The 17,240-nt window shown below is 42.4% G+C and overlaps 1 protein-coding gene across 1 annotated transcript in view; it reads right to left on the bottom strand.

The window, feature by feature from the left end:
* Positions 1 to 17,240, bottom strand: part of LOC138667100 (oocyte zinc finger protein XlCOF8.4-like) — a 53,341-nt gene that overhangs the window by 15,625 nt on the left and 20,476 nt on the right. The window contains exons 2-3 of the mRNA XM_069755409.1: positions 17,105 to 17,235; positions 16,877 to 17,023 (exon numbers count right to left, since the gene is read on the bottom strand). Coding sequence (XP_069611510.1) covers positions 16,877 to 17,023; positions 17,105 to 17,185 — 228 coding nt within the window. The 5' untranslated portion in view covers positions 17,186 to 17,235. The remainder of the gene's footprint in view (positions 1 to 16,876; positions 17,024 to 17,104; positions 17,236 to 17,240) is intronic.

Here is a 17,240-nt window from a genome sequence, read left to right as displayed (position 1 = left end):
AGGCTAAAACATCATTTTGTGGAAAGAAAAAATGATTTTTTAATTTTCACAATGCTACATTCTAAACTTTAGTGAAACAATTGGGGGTTAAAAGTGCTCACCACACATCTAGATAAGTTCCTTAGGGGGTCTTCTTTCCAAAATGGGGTCACTTGTGGGGGGTTTCCACTGTTAAGGCACGTCAGGGGCTCTCCAAATGCGACATGGCGTCCGATCTCAATTCCAGCCAATTTTGCATTGAAAAGTCAAATGGCACTCCTTCCCTTCCGAGCTCTGCCATGCGCTCAAACAGTGGTTTATCCCCATATATGAAGTATCGACGTACTCAGGACAAATTGCACAACAACTTTTGGGGTCCAATTTATCCTTTTACCCTTGGGAAAATAAAAAATTTGGGGCAAAAAGATCATTTTTTGTGAAAATTAATAAAAAAATTTTTTTTACGGCTCTACATTATAAACTTCTGTGAAGCACTTGGAGGTTCAAAGTGCTCACCACACATCTAGATTAGTTCCTTAGGGGGTCTAGTTTCCAAAATGGTGTCACTTGTGGGGGTTTCCACTGTTTAGGCACATCAGGGGCTCTCCAATCGTGACATGGGCTCCGATCTCAATTCCAGCAAATCTTGCATTGAAAAGTCAAATGGCGCTCCTTCCCTTCCGAGCTCTGCCATGTGCCCAAACAGTGGTTTACCCCCACATATGGGGTATCGGCGTACTCAGGACAAATTGTACAACGACTTTTGTGGTCCAATTTCTCCTGTTACCCTTGGTAAAATGAAACAAATTGGACCTGAAGTAAAAATTTTGTGAAAAAAAAGTTAAATGTTCAATTTTTTTAAACATTCAAAAAATTCCTGTGAAGCACCTGAAGGGTTAATAAACTTTTTGAATGTGGTTTTGAGTACCTTGAGGGGTGCAGTTTTTAGAATGGTGTCACTTTTGGGCATTTTCTGTCATATAGACCCCTCAAAGTCACTTCAAGTGTGAGGTGGTCCGTAAAAAAATGGTTTTGCAAATTTTGTTGCAAAAATGAGAAATCGCTGGTCAACTTTTAACCCTTATAACGTCCTAACAAAAAAAAATTATGTTTCCAAAATTGTGCTGATGTAAAGCAGACATGTGGGAAATGTTGTTTATTAACTATATTATGTGATATAACTCTCTAATTTAAGGGCATAAAAACTAAGAGTTTGAAAATTGCTAAATTTTCATAATTTCCGACAAATTTTTGTTTTTTTCACAAATAAATGCAAGTCATATCGAAGAAGTTTTACCACTATCATGAAGTACAATATGTCACGAGAAAACAGTGTCAGAATCACCAGGATCCGTTGAAGCGTTTCAGAGTTATGACCTCATAAAGTGACAGTGGTCAGAATTGTAAAAATTGGCCCTGTCACTTAGGTGAAAACAGGCTCTGGGGTGAAGGGGTTAAAGAAGCTGTATTGCGGGAATGAAAATCAATAAAATGCCTCGCCACCGAGGAAATGGTGCGACTATTCTTTGTAGTGCATTTGATGTCATACAAGTGTTCCGATATATATCCTACAAAAACTCCATGGAGTACAGAGTCCAATACACTCTAATAAAAATTCAGTAATTTTATTAACCCCTTAGTGACCGAGCCAAATTTTTGAAATCTGACCAGTGTCACTTTATGTGGTAATAACTCTGCAACGCTTTAACAAATCCCAGTGATTTTGAGACTGTTTTTTCATGACACATTATACTTTATGATAATGGTAAATTTTGTTCAACATTTTTTGTGTTTATTTATAAAAAATATCAAAAATTTGAGAAAAATGTTAAAAAATTAGCAATTTTCTAAATTTGAATGATTATCCCTTTAATCCAGATAGTCATACCACAGCAAACCATTAATAAATAACATTTCCCACATGTCTGCTTTACATCAGGACCATTTGTAAAATATTATTTTATTTTGTTAGCAGTTTAGGAGGTTTAAAAATGTAGCAGCAATTTTTCATTTTTTCAAAGAAATTTACAAAATTTATTTTTTTAGGGACTTATCCATGTTTGAAGTGACTTTAGGGGTCTCATATATTTGGAAACCCACAAACGTGATACCATTTTAAAAACAGCACCCCTAAACATATTGAAAACTGCTGTCAGGTAGTTTATTAACCCTTCAGGTGCTTTACAGGAATTAATGCAAAGTGGTATGACAGAAATGAAAATGTGTATTTTTACCACCTAAATGTCTCTAACTTCTAAACAGATTACTACAGCCGTCAGACTCTAAGGCCGCTATTTGGCCATGAATTGCCATGGCAAACATCAGGACAACAAAATCATGATATGAGGGTACCAATTGGGACAAAGAAGAAGCCCCCACGCTCTGTTAACCATTTAGAATGATGTAGTCACTATTGACAGCAGCATCTAAGGGGTTAAACAGATTTAGATGGTGCAAATACTGATCGTGGCTGATGCAGCAAGTTGTCAGCTATAGTGTACAACCAACAGATGCTGGATTGTCATCTGTATGGGGAGGCTATTCTCTTATATCTCAGGTCAGTTAAAAGGCGTATTGGCGGTCATTAAGGGGTTAATAATACAAAAAATAAACAATAACAAAACATAACTACATAAAAATGACACAGACTTCAGACATGATGCTTATACAGAGAAAACAGGACAACTGTAGTAACACTCGGGGAAGATAAAGCAGATAACCCGTATAATATATGGTACAGCGTATACTGAGAAAAGTGCTTAGTGCAATCTAAAGTGCTTAACAAGTATGAAACTTACTCCCAAGCTGGGGAACATGATTCACTACACACTGTATAACCTACGGGACCAGAAGATAAATATACATGCCAAATCCGCCGCTTCTCTTACCCATGTGCCAGTGCCTGTCTCTGCAGCAGCCCCGACGCGCGTTTCGCGTTGGGCTTCCTCGGGGGGCTGTAGGGATATGTGTGTGGAGGGTCTATATAAATCACATGGGCATCTGTGCGTAATAATCAGCGCTCTAGATGGCGCATGCGCGGCGTCACACAGCCCCGTATAGGGCACAACAACCTCCGCCCCACCTGCGACGAGACGAGGGGAGGGAAATCCCTCCCGACGTCACTACCTCGTCTCGTCACATCCTGTGGGCGGAAAGCGATGCACATCGGGACCCGCCGCACCGCGCATGCGCACACGCGCCGCAATGGCCATTTTGAAAGTGGGCAAGTAAATAAAGGGACAAATAAACATATAATCAGAAGAGGGGGGAAGTCATTCCGGACATAAATATCCCATCTCATCGCATCCAGTATGCGGGGAATAGTGCATAACAAAGGCTGCCACATCGCACATGCGCGCGCGTAAATGTGGCCAATATGGAGAAGGGTAAGGACATTAGAAAAATGAATTAACACCGTGCTACGTGTAAGAGAGAACTAAATATATGATACAAATAAGTGTACATGATCACCATCACATAGCTATATAGCAACGGTGATCATATTCTAACTTAGTGTATAAGAATCTAATATGGATATCTTACTAGGCTCCTCCCACTATTATACATATCTAGAACCACCAAAAATAAGCTAGATAGGGGGAGCAAAGTGCCATTGTGCACAAAATAATACATATGTAGTGGGACAATAAGCACCAACCATAAATAACCCAAATACAGAAGAGGTGGAATAACCACTCCTATATATAGAGCATGCTAATATAACACAACACTTCGTAATTATAGAAAACAGAAAAAGACAAGAAATATCACATAATATACAAAAAAATATATATAATGAACAAAAAAGAGCCACAAGTAGCACAGAAGACTTGTCCAATTTCATTCCAGAAGCCGATCTTGAAAGATGACCATATAGTATCACGCTCACGGTGCCTCCTGGTGCCAAACCGACAAACTCTCAGAGGTAGTTTACAGACGAGAATGTAAAAGTGAAACACAAATACAGAAACTGGAAAATGAAAAACACACATAATTAAAATCCAGAACCAATTACAAAAGACCATATTCTGACCATAGTATGCTAAAGGAAAGATGAAAAGCTAAGCTGTTCATTTAGACCATGTGGGGTCATCGTTCCTAGGGTTGTTATCCAGCGGCATTCGAGTTGTGCCAGAATGCGTTTGGAATCACCCCCTCTGATCCCACATCTCACATGGTCGATGCCAAAAATCCTCAAATCCTTGGGGTTACAGTTGTGGTGCAGCCTGAAATGGCGGGGTATAGTTTTTAAGGTTGCGATGTCATCAACTCTGCCAGCCGCCATGATGTCCCTTATATGCTCTCTTGTTCTAATCCTTAGTTCACGTGAAGTGAGGCCTACATATGCCAGGTTACACGAGCATTTAGCCATATACACCACAAATGTGGTGCTACAGCTGATGTAATTAGTGATTTTAAATTCTTTCAGGCCATCGGCAGAGGTAAATGACATGGCCCGTATATGGTTCCGGCACGCCAGGCAATCACCACAAGGATAGAAGCCCCATCTTGGTTTGCCTGTTCCAAAAATGGTCGAGGTCTTAGTTGTATAATGGCTTCTGACCAACATATCTCTCAGATTCTTCCCTCTTCTAGCCGTCATCAGTGGTTGATCTGAGAGATATTTTGTGAGTGTGGGGTCAGTTTTTAATATAGACCAATGTCTACTCAAGATTTTTCTCATTAATCCCCATTGATGGTTGAATGTTGATATATAACGGACTTTACCGTCCTCCTCCTTCCTACTCTTTTGGGACTGAGACAACAGGTCACATCTCCTCTGGCTTCTGGCTCGACCCAAACCTCGTCTGATACTCCTATTACTATATCCACGTATGCGGAATCTCTCCCCAAGGTCCACAGATTGTCTGTCAAATGCCTCCTCTGTAGAGCAAATCCTCCTCATCCTTAAAAACTGGCCAATAGGTATAGCCCTGATCGTAGAATCAAGATGGGATGAGGAGGCATGGAGGAGTGCATTGACTGAGGTTTCTTTTCTAAATACATCTGTGTGTATCTCTCCATTCTCCTGAACAAGCAGCATGATATCTAAGAATGATATGTTCTTACTACTATAGTTGTAAGTGAGCCTGATATTGAGGCTGTTGCGATTCAGATCCAGCTAAATTCACCACGTTTCCTCCCTTGTCTCTCTGTCCACAAGTGGAGATTTTCACGAATCTAGTTGCCGCTGATTTGAAAACAATCAACAACAAATACAAAAAAGATAATCTCACAGGGCGTCAGAGGTTAGCCCTACGTGAGATTCAGGCACTAGAAGGTGTGGTTATAAAACCATCTGACAAGGGGGGAAACGTGGTGATTTGGCCCTCTGACAAATATGAGAGGGAGGCGTTTAAGCAATTACGAAACAAGGAAACTTACACTCTGCTTGCTGGGAACCCCCTCCCAGTTTTCATGACAGAACTGGTTGAGATACTTGAAGAAGCATTTTATGCGGGGACCATCAACAAAAAACTATTTGATGGACTGGTGGTCAAGTTTCCAGTAGTACCCACTTTTTATCTTCTCCCCAAGGTCCACAAGGACTCTGTCAATCCTCCTGGACGTCCGATTGTCTCTGGCATAGGAGGGATGTGTGATCCTATATGTAAATACATTGATCACTATTTGAGAACACAAGTTGAGACCCTACCCTCCTATGTCAGGGACACTACGGACGTCCTGAGGAGATTGGATGGCCTTACGTTGGAACCGGATATGCTCCTAGTCACGGCGGACGTAGAGACTCTCTACACTTCTATCAGCCATGACGATGGTTTGGAGGCAGCTGACTTCTTCCTCACATCGAGCAGCATTGATTATGATATTTGTGGCCTGGTATTGAGGCTTTTGCGATTCATCCTCACACATAATTTTTTTACTTTTAAGGACCGGTACTACCTCCAGAGTCATGGCACTGCCATGGGGGCGGCGTGTGCGCCCTCCTATGCTAACCTCTTCCTTGGTTACTGGGAGAGGGGCATTTTTCAGGGGGGCGCCCACGCCGCCCCACAGATTCTGGGGTGGTATCGGTATATTGATGACATTTTGTTTATTTGGCATGGTTCGGAGGAACAAATGAAATTGTTTATGCAGGATCTGAATCGCAACAGCCTCAATATCAGGCTCACTTACAACTATAGTAGTAAGAACATATCATTCTTAGATATCATGCTGCTTGTTCAGGAGAATGGAGAGATACACACAGATGTATTTAGAAAAGAAACCTCAGTCAATGCACTCCTCCATGCCTCCTCATCCCATCTTGATTCTACGATCAGGGCTATACCTATTGGCCAGTTTTTAAGGATGAGGAGGATTTGCTCTACAGAGGAGACATTTGACAGACAATCTGTGGACCTTGGGGAGAGATTCCGCATACGTGGATATAGTAATAGGAGTATCAGACGAGGTTTTGGTCGAGCCAGAAGCCGGAGGAGATGTGACCTGTTGTCTCAGTCCCAAAAGAGTAGGAAGGAGGAGGACGGTAAAGTCCGTTATATATCAACATTCAACCATCAATGGGGATTAATGAGAAAAATCTTGAGTAGACATTGGTCTATATTAAAAACTGACCCCACACTCACAAAATATCTCTCAGATCAACCACTGATGACGGCTAGAAGAGGGAAGAATCTGAGAGATATGTTGGTCAGAAGCCATTATACAACTAAGACCTCGACCATTTTTGGAACAGGCAAACCAAGATGGGGCTTCTATCCTTGTGGTGATTGCCTGGCGTGCCGGAACCATATACGGGCCATGTCATTTACCTCTGCCGATGGCCTGAAAGAATTTAAAATCACTAATTACATCAGCTGTAGCACCACATTTGTGGTGTATATGGCTAAATGCTCGTGTAACCTGGCATATGTAGGCCTCACTTCACGTGAACTAAGGATTAGAACAAGAGAGCATATAAGGGACATCATGGCGGCTGGCAGAGTTGATGACATCGCAACCTTAAAAACTATACCCCGCCATTTCAGGCTGCACCACAACTGTAACCCCAAGGATTTGAGGATTTTTGGCATCGACCATGTGAGATGTGGGATCAGAGGGGGTGATTCCAAACGCATTCTGGCACAACTCGAATGCCGCTGGATAACAACCCTAGGAACGATGACCCCACATGGTCTAAATGAACAGCTTAGCTTTTCATCTTTCCTTTAGCATACTATGGTCAGAATATGGTCTTTTGTAATTGGTTCTGGATTTTAATTATGTGTGTTTTTCATTTTCCAGTTTCTGTATTTGTGTTTCACTTTTACATTCTCGTCTGTAAACTACCTCTGAGAGTTTGTCGGTTTGGCACCAGGAGGCACCGTGAGCGTGATACTATATGGTCATCTTTCAAGATCGGCTTCTGGAATGAAATTGGACAAGTCTTCTGTGCTACTTGTGGCTCTTTTTTGTTCATTATATATATTTTTTTGTATATTATGTGATATTTCTTGTCTTTTTCTGTTTTCTATAATTACGAAGTGTTGTGTTATATTAGCATGCTCTATATATAGGAGTGGTTATTCCACCTCTTCTGTATTTGGGTTATTTATGGTTGGTGCTTATTGTCCCACTACATATGTATTATTTTGTGCACAATGGCACTTTGCTCCCCCTATCTAGCTTATTTTTGGTGGTTCTAGATATGTATAATAGTGGGAGGAGCCTAGTAAGATATCCATATTAGATTCTTATACACTAAGTTAGAATATGATCACCGTTGCTATATAGCTATGTGATGGTGATCATGTACACTTATTTGTATCATATATTTAGTTCTCTCTTACACGTAGCACGGTGTTAATTCATTTTTCTAATGTCCTTACCCTTCTCCATATTGGCCACATTTACGCGCGCGCATGTGCGATGTGGCAGCCTTTGTTATGCACTATTCCCCGCATACTGGATGCGATGAGATGGGATATTTATGTCCGGAATGACTTCCCCCCTCTTCTGATTATATGTTTATTTGTCCCTTTATTTTTGGTTCCCTGTGCGTTGCCCTAATATATGTATACAACTCCTATATGTACACGCGACGGCAATTAGATATACGTACTCTTATTATATTGTTCTTACTCTCCTATGTAGCACAGTGGCTGCCCATTCTCCAGCGTACTTGCCCACTTTCAAAATGGCCATTTCGGCGCGTGTGCGCATGCGCGGTGCGGCGGGTCCCGATGTGCATCGCTTTCCGCCCACAGGATGTGACGAGACGAGGTAGTGACGTCGGGAGGGATTTCCCTCCCCTCGTCTCGTCGCAGGTGGGGCGGAGGTTGTTGTGCCCTATATGGGGCTGTGTGACGCCGCGCATGCGCCATCTAGAGCGCTGATTATTACGCACAGGTGCCCCTGTGATTTAAATAGACCCTCCACACACATATCCCTACAGCCCCCCGAGGAAGCCCAACGCGAAACGCGCGTCGGGGCTGCTGCAGAGACAGGCACTGGCACATGGGTAAGAGAAGCGGCGGATTTGGCATGTATATTTATCTTCTGGTCCCGTAGGTTATACAGTGTGTAGTGAATCATGTTCCCCAGCTTGGGAGTAAGTTTCATACTTGTTAAGCACTTTAGATTGCACTAAGCACTTTTCTCAGTATACGCTGTACCATATATTATACGGGTTATCTGCTTTATCTTCCCCGAGTGTTACTACAGTTGTCCTGTTTTCTCTGTATAAGCATCATGTCTGAAGTCTGTGTCATTTTTATGTAGTTATGTTTTGTTATTGTTTATTTTTTGTATTATTAATAAAATTACTGAATTTTTATTAGAGTGTATTGGACTCTGTACTCCATGGAGTTTTTGTAGGATATATGCGTTTGGAGTGTCCAGGTTACTATGTCCTAATTGATATGGGATGTTTTCCCGGAGTATATCTCTAAATTATGTATCAATGGTATTTGTTCTAAGTGTTCCGATATGCGGTTTTTTAATTTCTGAGTAGTACACCCGATATATGATTTGTCACAAATCGTACAATCAATTTTGTAGACTACAAATCGTGTATTACAGTTTATAAATGTTTGAATTTTGTATTGATTTTTATTTCCTCCGGTACCAAAAAACTTGACGGTGGTAAGATGTCTGCACGTAGTGCAATTAGTTACATTACATTTATAACAACCTATACAATGCAACCAAGTATTAGTTGAATGTTCAGAAGAAAAGTGATTAGGAGATATTATGTTGCCTAAAGTAGGCGCTTTTCTGGCTACTATATTGCATCCCTCAGACAGAATCTGAGCAAGAGTGGGATCTTCAAATAAAATGGGCAAAGCTTTATTAATAATAGTTTTGATTTTATTGAACCGTGGACTAAATTGTAGACACACGTATGGTTTGTTGCCTATATTAGTTCTATTTATAATTTTCTTTTTATTATTTTTTTATATTTTATCTGGAAGCTGGATCATCTTTTCGTTTTTTTGAATATACTACGTGGCTGGGCAATATACTACGTGGCTGGACAATATACTACGTGACTGGGCAATATACTACGTGGACTGGGCAATATACTACGCGACTGGGCAATATACTACGTGGGCTGTGCAATATACTACGTCACTGGGCAATATACTACGTCGCTTGGCAATATACTATGTGTCTGGGCAATATACTACGTCACTAGGCAATATACTACTTGGCTGGGCAATATACTATGTGTCTGGGCAATATACTACGTCACTAGGCAATATACTACTTGGCTGGGCAATATACTACGTAGCTGGACAATATACTACGTGGTTGGGCAATATACTATGTGGCTGGGCAAAATACTACGTGGACATGCATATTCTAAAATACCCGATGCGTTAGAATCGGGCCACCATCTAGTAACAATATAAATGTAAAACAAAATTTATGAGTTTGGCATCACCGTAATCATACCAACAAGGTGCATCATGCTATCACATGCTATCAGGTCATTTTTATAGCAAAAGAAATTCCGTAAAACTCCTAAGTAATGATAAAAAAGGATAAAAAGCCATCATAGTGGGGCGTGGCTATGTAGCCGAAGAAGACGGAAGCATCTTAGGAGAGCTCCGTACATCCTGAGGCATATCTGCCATAAATACTGAGCGGGACCTAGCGGTACCAACCCAAACCTGAGCCCTACATACCAGAGAGTCCCCTGGATCTTCTGGGAGACCGCTGCAGAGCTCCGTGGAGTCGGGAGCCGCGGGAACCGGAGCGGGCAGGAGATCCCCGCAGGTGACGGCGGCCATTTTCTGAGCACGCGCCAGGGAGCACAGGACGCGGTGCTGCCAACTACTGGAGCTGAACCCCCCTGTTATCCCGGAGGCGGCGGCGGCTGACCGCGCTGGTGAGAGCGGCGGGACACCTACATGTGTGAGCAGGGAGGGCGCATGAATCACAGCGCTGCTCTCTGTTGGGTTCCTCTCACCTCAGAAGTAACGGCGGTGGATGGTGCTGGAGAGAGAGGCGGGAAGCTTGCAGGCAGGAGCGGTGAGGACTGATAGGTGCTGGAAAGTGCCTGGGGCAGCGGCCATTAATATAGCGCACACCCTGGCAGATAGGGAGTTGCGCTTTTAACCACATCAGCGGCGCTGGGCGGTGAATGGGCGCCTGAAGAAGTAGGGGTGGTACAGTGTGTGCCCTGAAAAAGCGGGACCTGTGCCCCCCTGTCGGGTGGACATTTTCCCTACCAGTGACATAATACTACAGGGATTAACCCCTTTTTAGCTGCTTCCCCGGGGGTAACTGTGAAATTACACGGCCTGCGTGCTACAAGTGACTTTGAGCTTCCCCATAATTGCACCTGAGGTCGCTTTGCATAATCTTCTTGTAAACACTCACCATGCAGCACCCTAGAGGAGCTGCAGCTGCTGAAAAATTAAAAAAATATGCCAAGGATGATCCCCCTGATAATGTGCGCAGTCTTAGAAATAACCCCGCACCATCTCAGCGTAAAGGTCGCCCCTCTGATGGTAATGAGGAGAGAGGAGAGGATGAACTGACTCTTAAACAGGCATCAGAGCAGTTGATGCAAGCTATATCTCTCACTAGATCATCTCTCACGGAGAAAATAGAGGATGTACATACCGAGGTGGGGCGCCTGAGACATGACATGCAGGCTATGAGAGGGCGCATCTCAGAGGTTGAAACGAGGGTGTCTCATATAGAGGACACTATCACCCCTATGGAAGCTAAACTGAATAAAGCTGCTGGATCCGTGAATGCCTGGAAGCAAAAGGCAGACGACTTAGAAAATAGACTGCGCCGCAATAATATCCGTATCATAGGTCTCCCGGAGCGGTCAGAGGGCCAACAGCCTGAGCAATTTCTGGAGGAATGGCTTAAGTCTACATTGGGAGATGGATTCTCCTCGACATTTTCGGTGGAGAGGGCCCACAGGGTCCCGACGAGACCTCTCCCTCCTGGAGCCCCTCCGCGACCCTTTCTGGCGCGTCTCCTTAATTGTAGAGACAGAGACGCCATCCTCCGCTTGGCGCGACAGAAGGGCCTCATTAAATTCGATAATGCTACCATTTCGATCTTTCCAGATTTTTCCATGGAGCTTCAAAAGCAGCGGGCACGATTTATGGATGTCAAGAAGCAACTTAGAGAGAGGAACATCGTCTACTCTATGCTTTATCCGGCCCGGCTCCGTATTGTTTATAAGGGCTCCTCCTTATTTTTCACAGACCCAGCGGAGGCGATCGAGTGGCTGCGGTCCCGTGTGGGGTCAAATGCGGAAAACTCCTAACCTGGACTCCCTGACTAATGGCAGTATAGATAGAGCTCTTTGTTTGGGTGCAGGGAATGTCAACAATACCGGACACTGAATCCAGTGAGGGTATCCCTTTTTCAATTTGACTGTGGGAGTATGGAAATATACTCCCCTATTGTTCAAGTTTTGTTCAGTTTGGTTTTATGTATTAGATTAGATTGTTTACTAGGTATGGTTGCCGCTAATGCTGACTCTTTGCTCTGTGCGATGCCGCTGAACTACACCCGAATAGTAATGATATGCATTCACTTTCCCTTTAAGAGTGAACATGGGGGCTGAAATTATATGTATGACCTGGAACATACGAGGTATAAAGACCCCACGAAAGAAAATTAAGGTATTCTCGCAGATAAAAAAATATCACCCTCATGTTGTGGCACTAATAGAGACACATTTAACAAGGGACACAGTTCGATGTATGCAGAAACCGTGGGTACAATGGTCCTTGCACACATTCCACACTAGCTACTCTAGAGGGGTTTCTCTACTGATACACAAGGAGGTCAGGTGGGAGGCCAGGGAGGCGAGACGTGATCCAGAGGGCCGCTTCGTTTTTGTGCATGCATTTATTAATTCACGAGAGTATGTGTTATTGTGCATCTATAATCCTCCTCCTGCCAATGTGTCAATCCTCCGTATGGCTCTAGGCTTTTCCTTAAAATATCCGGAAGCCAAAGTTATTTGTATGGGGGACTTTAACTTAGTTATGAATCAATCCATGGATAGATTGAGACTGGATGACGTAACATCAGGGGACGCTTTACCTCAACAACCCTCTCAATTAGCATTGTTTATGAACGGGAGCGGGTGGTTAGATTTATGGAGAATAAATCATCCGGAAGTTAGAGGGTACACCTGCCACTCGTCAACTAGACAATCTCTATCTAGAATAGACTATATATTTGGGTCGGGTGAGTTGGCATTACGGGTGGATAGCATTGAACATGGTAATCGGGGGATCTCAGACCATAGTCCAATTATTCTTAAACTTAAATATGAGAAATCCGATAATAGTGGTGGGTTCTGGAAACTGAATCCCTTCTGGTTGAAATTGATAGACTCTAGTGATAGGACGGTTGATCAGTTGAATGATTTTACTCTAACACATTCGGAACTCCAAAACTCTGGTCTATTTTGGGATACCCTGAAGGCATACCTGAGAGGGTGCTTGTCCTCAACTATTTCCTACATCAAGAGGGTAACGGCGAGGGAGGATGAGGAGATAGAGCAAAGATTAAAAGACTCAGAGGCCACTTATATAGCTAATCAGTCCAGCAGCAATAGAATTGAATGGCTTACTTCCCAGAGACTATATACCCAACATGCAGACGCTAAGTCAAAACGCAAACTATTTTTCACTCGGCAGTCCTATTTTGAGCTAGGCAATCAAGCCAGTACACTCCTGGCCTTTTTGGTGCGCCAACATAACACCTCCAACACAATATTGCAGATCCGAGCGTCTGATGGCTCGTTGGTATCCTCTACTGATAAAATACTTCAGAGCTTTTACGATTATTACATTTCATTATACAAATCTAAAAGTGGTTTTGATATTGATGAATGTTTGGATTATCTATCAGATATAACATTCCCCTTACTAAGCCCATCTCAACGAGCCCTTATGGAGGCTGAATTCACCCTGGAAGAGGTAGAACATGCAATGGCGGATATGGCTACTGGGAAGGCCCCGGGACCTGATGGGTTCCCCATTGAATTTTACAGGAAATACCGTGATAAATTGGCACCTATATTGCTAAAGGTACTTAGGGGAATATGGGAGGGTGAATCTGTACCTGAAACATTTTATGATGCTAATATTGTCGTGCTCAGGAAGGAAGGGAAGGATCCTCTAGATTGTGGATCATATAGACCAATTTCTTTGGTGAATGTTGACTATAAGATTTTTACGAAAATTCTAGCTACCAGACTGAATACGATCATATTGGATCTCATACACCCAGATCAAACTGGTTTTATGCCTGGGAAAAACACCTCTATTAATATCAGACGGGTGCAATCGGTTATTCAATATAGTACACTAGAACCAGACAATAAGTGGGCATTGGCTTCGCTGGACGCAGCCAAGGCTTTTGATTCCCTTGAGTGGTCTTTTTTAATTGCATGTCTACGGAAATATGGGTTTGGGAATAAATTTCTGAGAGGGATAGGTACACTATATGCGAAACCGGGGGCGCGAATGGTGGTAAACGGCTCTGTGTCTGCGCCATTTTCTTTGCATAGGGGAACTCGCCAGGGATGCCCTCTCTCCCCAGCCTTATTTGCCTTGGCAATAGAAGCCTTGGCAATACGGATGAGGTCTTCTGTAGATATTAAAGGGATACATATTGCTGATCGGGTGGACACTATAGGTCTATATGCTGATGATATGGTGGTGTTTATGGACCAGACGGAGGATACATTACCAAAAGTAATAACGATGATTGATAAATTTAGCAAGTTCTCTGGCCTATATATAAACTGGGATAAGTCTGCTTTGATGCCTCTCTCCCATACCCCAATGCCAAACCTTGAAACCCTCTCGCTATTGCCCATTGTCTCCAATTTTAAGTATCTCGGGATGCATATGACTCAGCGCAGTCACCTTGATCTACATCTCAATATATATCCACTAATTGACGTGGTTAAATTTAAATATGCTACCTGGGATAAGCTCCCGCTATCGGTGGCTGGTCGTATTAATCTGATCAAAATGATTTTACTCCCAAAATTGAGCTATTGTTTTCAACATAGTGCCGTTTCAATACCTAAATCTTTCTTTGCAACCCTAAACTCCCTTACTACATCCTTCATATGGGGGAAGGCTAGGCCTAAACTTAAATTATCCACCCTGCAGAGACCTAAGCGGGGGGGCGGGGCGGCTTTGCCGGACTTCTATCTGTATTACCTTGCTGGACAGGCCAAAATGATAAGTGAGTGGATGCCCGGGAGGTCTCTCCCCAACTCTGAAAGTCATATATTACATTCAGCTAAAGTTGATTGCCCGCTGGGTTTTCTAGAGATGGAGAAAATTGCTGTCCCTCGTTTGCTTCCTTTGCTTCGCCTGGCACGATCAGTATGGAGACAAATTAAAAAAGTGACACAATATGTAGATATAGCAGCCGAAATGCCGTTATGGAATAATGGTTACTTTCCGGGATTATTGGGCCACCCATCTACTGAATTTTGGATATCGTGTGGTGTCCTTACGGTGAGCGATATACATAGCCAGGGGGTTTTTGTTTCTTTTGAACAATTACAAAATACTCATAATATACCGAAGTCTCAATTTTTCCGCTACCTGCAACTAAGATCTGCCTTCCAATCACATGTACGAAATACGGGTGTGGGTCGAGCTATTTCAACTCTGCCGTTAATAGGAATTCTTAATTCACAGGGCCCTCAGGGACTCATTTCCTCTTTATACACCTACCTAATATCCATAGGCGAAGTATCTGTTACAGATTCAATTAAGGGAAAGTGGGGGAGACTTCTTCCGGATACACTAGGAGAAGAATGGGATGAAATCTTGGAATCTCCAACTAAGGTCTCCCCATCAATCAATAATAAGATGATCCAATTATATATAATCTATCAATCTTATTTGACCCCGACTCGTCTTTTTAAAATGGGCCGTCTTCATTCATCAGACTGCTTGAGATGTCACTCTAGTGACGCAGATTTTATCCATATGATATGGAAGTGTCCTGTTATTTTTCAATATTGGAGAGAAGTGACAGCACTATTGACATCTTTGGTGTCGATCCCTGTTCCACTTGAGCCACTGGTATGTTTGTTTGGAGTATGGGAGGCGGAGGCTTGGGATCACCACACAGGAATATTCCTGAGGGAGTCACTGTTCATGGCACGAAAGGTGTTGGCGCTGCGTTGGATGGGAGGCTCTGGTCCATCTCTTAGAGCATGGGTTGACTTAATAAATTCAATTATTCCGTATGAGCGGACGCTTTATCAAAATAGGGGTTGTCCAACTAAATTTGAGAAGATATGGGGAAGATGGAATTCATCCTATCACACTGTATAAGTTAAAAGGACTCAGTATACGCATAAGAAAAGGGTGTATGACTCTCTAGACATTATTTACCAACAGAGCGGGATGTATTTAGAAATATTCTTTGTAAGCGGCACTACGTTTGTATTAAAGACTTTATTAGAAGTTAATGTAGTTACAGTTAAAGTTTAAAATAAGGCATTAATGATCAACATGCACAATTTATTATTTTTATAATATCTTATACATGGCTATGTATGGTAATTTCCTGTAATTAATGGAAAATGATGAATACGAGCAAAATGTGTATGATCTTTCCTGAAATCAATAAACGAATTTAAAAAAAAAAAAGCCATCATAGTGATTTGTCAAAAAAACAAAAAAAAAAGGCTTTTGGAGGAATGGCAGATGACGTACAATAACAAATTATAATGTGGTACTGTGTTGACCAGAAAAATCGATGTTAATACTTTTCTGCCCAATAATGAAAAAAGTATTCTCGGAGTGATACCTTTATTGGCTAACCAGAAAATAGTATATGTTTGCAAGCTTTCAGAGCACAGTGGCTTCTTCTTCAGGCAGGATTACAAATTAATAAGGAAAAGGCACAACATTAAAGGGATACTACAGTAGGACATTTGTTCATGAGGTGGGAGAGGTGATACCTCCTAAACACAAGCCAAGGAAATCAAATTAGGCATTTTGTTACAAGGAGGGGTAGGAAACACGAACATGTAAAAAGCGCAATATTGCCTGGTCTTGAAGGGGATAATAGGCAAAACCAAGGACAGGCACAACATGGACGGTACCCAAGAGGCAGGTTTTAACGAGGTCTCAGGATTAGAAAACATGTCTGCCTTCTTTTATGAACAACATAACCTCCGCAGCTGATGGTTGTGCATGGCATTGCAGCTCAATTCCACTGACTTCAATGAGGTGAGTTGCAATACCAGACACAACATAAAATCAGGGTTGGTGCTGTTCCGGAAAACACTGCTGGAGACAATGGCTGTCTTAGAACTATTTTATCCTGTATTTTGTCCTGGTGTAAGGCTGAGTACACCGTATGCAGGGTGGGAAACACTGTATTAGGCACCTCATTTACTGATTATACCAGTGGCGCTCACCTCTCCAGTCAGCAGCTCAGTGATCTTATTGGTGAGATCTAGGATCTTCTGCTCATTGCTCTTAATGGGGCTCAGAGTCTTGCTCCATCCTTGATAAACACAGGGTGTTTTTTGTTCTCTTAATGTCTTCTTCATAGCTGTGTAATCCTATAAAAAAAATGATAATTTACCTTCAAATTTGAGAACACACTCCTCTAGTCTTACCTATTTGTCAGCTATGAGACTCACCTCTCCGGTCAGAAGGTAGATGATCTCTAGTGTGATGTTTAATAACCTCTCGGTCATGTGCCAATCATCTTTCTCCATCATGACTGATATGGGTCTGTTCTTGGCAGTAACAAAGGAGTTTAATATGACCTCTGCA

Source organism: Ranitomeya imitator, chromosome 2, assembly GCF_032444005.1.
Source record: "Ranitomeya imitator isolate aRanImi1 chromosome 2, aRanImi1.pri, whole genome shotgun sequence".
Lineage (NCBI taxonomy): Eukaryota > Metazoa > Chordata > Amphibia > Anura > Dendrobatidae > Ranitomeya > Ranitomeya imitator.
The sequence above is the reverse complement of the archived record's forward strand: the minus strand, read 5'-3'. Positions and strand labels throughout refer to the sequence as shown.